Raw genomic sequence first — 7,088 nt, 5'->3', positions numbered from 1 at the left:
AGTTCCCTTTGTCCTTATTTATATGCTGTATTGCAACAATGGTGGTGCAGTTGGTAGCACTGTTGACTTGCAGCGATGCTCCAAACATAAGCGCTGCAAAAACAAAATCTTAGCAAGTAATTTTGGTCTAGTTTCCTCTAGTGAGATGAAACTAACTTACAAGTAATTTTTCAGCAAGCTATAGGAGCTTGTTTTAAGTCAATAACTCCTTAATATTTATGAAAAAAGTATTAATTCCACTGACAGATTGTTTCACTTATAACAAGAATTTTTTCCAGACAGCAGAAATAAACTTATTGCTAAAAAATAAGCGCTTGAGCTGTTTTTAGAAGTAGAGACCCAACTAGAAGTACAAAGAAATGTGAATTTTGCATAACAGAGCAGCACTGTAAAAGGGAACTCACACCAGTTTACACACTTTTCAGATTTTTAACCGAATACTCCTCTCCTCGTCAGAATTAAGCACTACTTAGTGTTGCTCTGCCACACAGAAAACCAGAAAGGCTTGCGACAAAACGTAGAAAAGCTCAAAGGATTTGAAGGTAGAGAAAGGTGAATTAACAAAAACACATTCATCTGAAAGTCGTCAGGTACCGCCGGACCAGAAAAATGAAGCAAAATATCAAAGAAAACCCTTTAAAAGAGCTTCAGAGAGCATGGAGGGAACTATGAAGAGGACTTCAAAAGACTGCAACAAAGTCTAGCAGCTCAAAAAGAAAATGAGGGACCTCCTGCTAGTAGACGTTATTAATCAAAGTCACGTAACTGCATTTCCTTTGAGCAGATTAAAGAAAATTAGTTTTAATCATTGGTTGATGTGAAGCCTCCTGTGTCAGGCGGATCTTTTCAGAACAAAGGAAAGTCGTTTAGAAGATGAGGCTAAAGATATGAAATGGTGAAATGCTGCAAATATGTTCAGCTGATGTTTTCAGTTTACATGAAAATTATCTTGTTTGATAGTAAACAGTTAATATTATAATAAACAAAGAACTGCATGAAAGGATGGGAAAATAACATGTTCAGATGGTAAAAAATAAAATAAAATAAAACTTGATACAGCTGAAACCAGAAGTTTACATACAGCGAATAAAAAGAGATTTTTTTTTTCTCAATTTCAGAAATTAGATCAGACCAAACCTTTCTTGATTTAGGTCAGTCAGAATTACCAAAATTATTTATATTTGCTACATGCCAGAAAACTAAGCAGGAACATGTTTTAGATAAGTTTTCTGCAACTTTCTTTGAATTCAGAAGTTTACATTCAGCTGATCAGTATTAGAGATAACTGTCTTTTAAACTGTATGACTTGAGTCAAACCTTTTGGGTTTAATAGTTTACAGAAGTTCTGGTCCATTCCTTCTGACAGAACTGGTGGAACCGAGTCAGATTTGTAGGCTGCCTCATCTATATGCCTCTTCAGATCTACCCAGAAGTTCTCCAAGATTTTGACGGCCGTGGTAAAACATCAGTTTTGTCTTTATGCTACTTTATAGCCACTTTGTCTGAGTGTTTAGGGTTATTGTCCATTTGGAAGACCAAAGCTTTAACTTTCTGGCTGATGTCTCTAGATGTTGCGTCAATATTTTTGAAGTGCACCAGTTCCTTCTGCAGAAAAGCAGCCCCGCAACATGATGCTGCCACCTCCGTACTTCAAAGTTAAGTTAAGACAGTACAACGTACAAAAAATTTTCCTACTAGATTTTCTGGCATTTAGCAAATCAAAATAATTTTTGTAATTCTACCTAATCTGAAACAAAAGAACAGTGAGAAAAAAATGTGTATGTGACTTTATTTGGTGTAAGTAACCGTTTTTAACTGCATATTAGGGGATGTGGTACAGGTAAAGATGGACAATTCAACTTTAAGGAAAGACAAAAACATCAAAAAGCTCTGCTGATTGCCTCACAGCACATCTAGCAGCTTCTTTAAAATTGTGCACCCATTTCATGCCTCAACGAAGAAAAATTACATATATAGAGAACATATAATAGAGCGTCTGCAAAACCCATTAAAGAAAACAGGACTCAAATTTGTACCATCAACAAACCCTTTTATTCAATCTGCTGCATGAAGATGAGTTTGGGGAAGAAGTGAGACTCAAGATGAAAAGGATTTTCTAAACACAATTAAATGCAGCGCGCTCCCCTCCATTTTCTACAGGCAGTTCCTTCCTCATGCTAAACTGATGATTGCACTTTCTCTGGGAAATATTAATAGAGTGAAAATTAGACAATGTGCTCTCTCTCTCTCTCTCTCTTGAAAAACTACATATGCTCGAGGACAGGCAATTTAACTGGTCTAGGTCTGTAATGATCAAACAGAGATGAATTGGATTCTGGGTCAGCCAGATTACATCTTTTCATTAAACCCAGTTTCACTGCTGCACAGCTCCACTAGTTCAGATTATTGATTTGTTGGAGATCAAGGGAATTCTTCAGAACCGGTTTTTCAATCAGAAGCCGGTTTAGGAACATTTTAGCATCTACATCTGGGGTTTGACAGAGAAACTCTGAAAAGATTGCATTAATTTTGTCACATTACAAGTAAAGTAGAGCATTATTGTGAAATAAAAGGGAAAAGATGCACAGTTTTAATTTTCTCTTTAAAGATTAACTTAAAATTATTGTCTGAGTTTAATTTTACACCTGCAATTAAAGCTGCAGCTCTATTAGGGCGTGTCTGTAGCATCTTTGAATGTATTTTTTTTTTATTCTCTCATGGATTTAGGTCTGAACTTTGACAAAGCCAGGGATCTGTAACCTTTACCTTTAAAGACATGTTTTTGACGTCAACTCTCTAAATGCAACTCATTTAGAGAGTTGTGACATAAATGTGAGAAATGTGACATGAACTTTTGTGAAAAGACAACTAAAAATGTTTAATGAAGATCTGCAGTAGGAAATTTGTGGTCATTTAAAAAAAATCTACCATTTTATTTATGTTTTCAGGTTTTAAATCTAAGAAAGACATTGTGATATTTGTGGAAAATAAAGTAAACAAAAGAAAAGTTTCCAACATAATGGTAATAGCCTGCTGTATGATAGCCTCAAAACTATCCAGGCAGCAGTGATGATACTCCACAGGATCAAGAAACACGATGCTAATCACCTCATTTGCTTTTGCTGCTCCTCTCTAAATCCCTGTCTGGTTAGAAAGTCAGCTTAATCTAGCATCAGTTCACTGTAGGGATGATCTGTTCATTACTTTTTGGGTTAACTGATTAATAACTGAGCAAAAGGTGATTAATAGATTTATTTTTGAACCAGACAAAGCTAAAACTGTCACATCACTTGCGAAGTTTGGAATAGAACAAAGAAGTTTTTTTTTTTTTATCTTAAATGTAAAATGTGTGTATTTTTTGTAAAGTTTTGGCTTGATTACTGCTCTGAGTGTGTAGTTTTTTCAGCAAATTGTCTTACTTTGAATCTGTATGCTCCAATTAGTGATTAATCGATTACTAAATTAGTTGATTATTTCAGTCATCGTTTTAGTCCCAATTTAAACCTCGTCCATTATGATTAATGGAAGGTTTAGTTTGAACTTCCTCCTTCTCTCCATTAAGATTCCTTTTCAACTCCTCTTGGGCTACGTTCACACTGCAGCCTAAAGTGACCCAATTTAAATTTTTATCAAATCGGATTATTTTTGCCGTGGCCGTTCACACTTCCAAATACATGAGCTCCAGTGTGAACTGGAAACAAGCTTAAACTGTCCCGCATGCGCAGTAGAGGGGGCAATAACGTCATACAGAGAGCGTGCTCAGTGTTTTGCCAACCTCCTTAAAAAAGAAGTGCTCAGTGTTTGCGGAAGTAAACGTGGATGCTAACGGTGTAGCATAGTTTACAATTTTTAAGTTGTCCGATTGAAGCCAACATATTAACAACTTAATCCTCGTTATTGTCCGCCCTGGATGTTTTTATTACCGCAAGCGCGTATCAGGGCGCACAATAGTGACGTTTGTCGAGCATCTATGACGTCAGATGAATGCGACGTGGACGCAATGGGGATACGGGGATACGTGTCGGATATCCAAACGGCCTGGGTCGCATTAGAAAAACAAACATCCGACCTTTGTTGCTCAGACTATCATGAAAAGATCAGATTAATTTATTACCAAAAAATAAAAAAGGATAATTGGGTTATTTCAGGCTGCAGTGTAAACGCAGCGTTAGTCGTAGGTCAATCTTTACAGATGTTAATCTGCTGTTTCTAGTGTAGCGCTGCTTTGTGCTGCTCACATAAAAATAGTTTCACTACAGTTGTAGCGTGAGGAAAACTGAAGAAGTTCAAAGTGTATGAATACATTTATAGCAACTGATAAACTTTCTATTCTAGAAGCCTGAGGAGAATCCAAACACAATACATTACACAAATCTGCAACTAAACATGCTCCAGTTTGTCCCCAGTTCCAGTTCAGCTGATTTCATCATCTGGTATCATCTGTATGTACGACTGAGCAGGCCTGCAAATCAAGGATTTAGAGGATTTGGGATATGTCAGTGAGTGACAACGTTTCCACATCGCTCATCAAAGTTAAGACAAAAATCAATAACTCCATAATCTACAGAGGCACTCGTACAGAAAGCGAGATTATTTTTCATCTCCCGTGTCATTTCCACGCCGCTTTCGGCTCATGACGAGGGGCTTCGAGCCAAATCAGAGGGAGAAGCTGATGGGCTGGAAAAAATGGCGTGCTTATCTAAGCTGAGAGAGTGGAACAGATGCAGGATGTGTTATCATGAAGCCGAGTGAAAGGATGAGAGGAGGAGAGAGGAATATCTGCTGCCATGTCAGGACCTCTTTGGCTGGCAGAGAAAAATAAAAAATCCAAACAAAACAGTTGTATAATTCTGCTTTAATAAAATATGAAGCATCAGCTTTCATTATTTACAAAAACAAACAGCCTGGGGGGGATCTTAGCTGTCGGAACTCAGCTTCGATCTGCTGTCTTCTGATCAACATCGATCAGTTCTCCAAAGATTTTCCAGCAGATTTCTGCTTCCTGTCGCTTCAACACAATTGCTGGAGGAGGATTTCTTATTCCTTTAAAAGAAGACTCAAGTCTGCTGACTTCATGTTTGCAGAGGTCGAGTTTCCAGCCGGAAATAAACACCAGGCAAAGTCTTCATCTCTTTTCTTGGGTTCTTTGTTGACCTCTAAGAGCGTCTGCTTGTTGAAGCATCTGATTCAGTCGCTCAAGATGTCTGCGACGTACGGAACGATGGCGAACAAACACGGTAAGGCCACATCACTCACTATTTGCACGAGAACTGATACAGTACAAAGAGTTGCTGCTTGTGAGAAATCTACAAACGTTGAGGGGGGGTGACAACATGTTCACAAAATAAAGCAACTCGTCTTTAAAATGCTATTAAATATTCCCTTTAGATCACATTATTAAAGCCTTCTAAGAAGTCATTCTGTACATGATTCTTCTCCATCACTTAAACTTTTCTAAAATTGTTAAAACTAACAAGAGTTACTGACAGTAAAGTACAAGTAAATCTGAGTTTAAAGGTGCAATATGTAACTTTTATTAAAATATATATATGTTTTTTTTCCATATATCTATTAAAACTGTCACCATGTTATCACAGTTTGCTATGAGACAGATAATCAGTGAAAACATCTCCACTGCTCCTGACCAAAAACAACCAATCAGAGCCAGGAGGAGGGTCTTAGTGCTGTCAATCAACCTCATGTTCTTGCTTCTAAATGTGCTAAAGGCACAGAAGCAATTTACAGATTCAGGAAAATTGTTTTTCTCCAGTCATGCTCACTAATCTGAGCATTCATGACAGGTTGTGTTAGCTGCAGCACAGCAGATAGCATGGTGGGAGAGAGAGGGGAGATGAGCAGCGCAAAGATGTACCTCCGGACTCTGACTGGTTGTTTCTAGTTATCACTGGGAGCACTGGGAGAAGGCAGAGGAGCTCAATTTGTTCACAGATTATCTGTCACCACATAGTGATTGTTTCAACAAATATAAATATTTTTTTATAAAAGGAACATATCGTATCTTTAAAACAAACCTTTTATCTGCAGATTGTTTATTTTAATATTTTCAACATTATAATTCAGAAGAAAATCACTTCAAGTCTTTGCATCGTAGCAGAATATCGAACCACCGCTGAGTTTGACGTTTTAAGAAACTGAACGAGAGAAGTGTCTTCTTTTTACCCACAGTGCCACTGGAGCGGACCAGGATCAGTGGTCCCAGGGACACCCGCAGGGGTCTCCGCAGGTCCTCTTCCTGTCCCAGAGGACACGGAGCTCCTTGGCCGTGTGCTGTGGAGACGACAGCATGTCCAGGTAGCATTCCTTTTCACACAGCCAGCCGGCGTCCTGCAGACAGACGTCAACTCATTATCCGCAATAGACTCTGGTTATTATGGAGCGTGGATTAGTTACGGACATGTGGAACTCAGAAATGCCTCAAAATGAATTTATATTTGGTTGATGGAGCATAATCTCAAAATCAAATTGTTATTTTTTGAATCCCACATTAGAAAAGTAATATTTTAAGATTAGAGTCTCATTTCTCTAAGCCATTTCTTTACTGCACAAACACAAAATCTTGCCAAGTATTTTTCTTGTAGTTTCTAGTGCAAATATCTTGATTATAATAAGCAGTAAACCAATTAATGGCATGAAATCAATTAATCACAATAATTTTGATTTGGAAAACAGTTGTTAAAGAGATGTTCTCTTTTATAATTGTTGAAAAGTCATTTGGAGAAACACTGCAAACATTTGACACCCAGTGTGCAAAGTAGTTAGTTTGCACTACCTGCCACTTTTGCCTGTTTTCCCGGTCTGAGCTGAATAATTATTATTTAAAATGCAATTTTAATTAAAGAGACTTTATTGTTGTTTCTGTTTTGTTTAATTTTTGATATTTAAATGTTTTCTACTGTTAAATGTTTTTCAGAAATTAACATTTTTTAATCTTTGAGTGGATATATGTATAGTAATAAGCCATTATTACATTTTTGTTCAAAATGTGACAATACTATTGTTTATTTCAATAATTTCTGGGAGCAAAAAAAAATAAATAAATCAAAATTTTTTGTTGTGACAGGCCTAAT

General features: G+C 37.1%; 1 protein-coding gene across 1 annotated transcript in view; it reads right to left on the bottom strand.

Moving 5' to 3' along the window:
• Positions 1 to 6,033: 6,033 nt before the first annotated feature.
• Positions 6,034 to 7,088, bottom strand: part of b3galnt2 (beta-1,3-N-acetylgalactosaminyltransferase 2) — a 19,149-nt gene continuing 18,094 nt past the window's right edge. Inside the window, exon 11 of the mRNA XM_015036243.1 lies at positions 6,034 to 6,362. Within this exon, the coding sequence (XP_014891729.1) occupies positions 6,208 to 6,362 (155 nt within the window). The 3' untranslated portion in view covers positions 6,034 to 6,207. The remainder of the gene's footprint in view (positions 6,363 to 7,088) is intronic.

The sequence above is a fragment of the Poecilia latipinna genome, unplaced genomic scaffold, assembly GCF_001443285.1.
Source record: "Poecilia latipinna isolate Pla-1442-1.1 unplaced genomic scaffold, P_latipinna-1.0 Scaffold362, whole genome shotgun sequence".
Classification (NCBI taxonomy): domain Eukaryota; kingdom Metazoa; phylum Chordata; class Actinopteri; order Cyprinodontiformes; family Poeciliidae; genus Poecilia; species Poecilia latipinna.
This window is presented reverse-complemented; position numbering and strand designations above follow the sequence as displayed.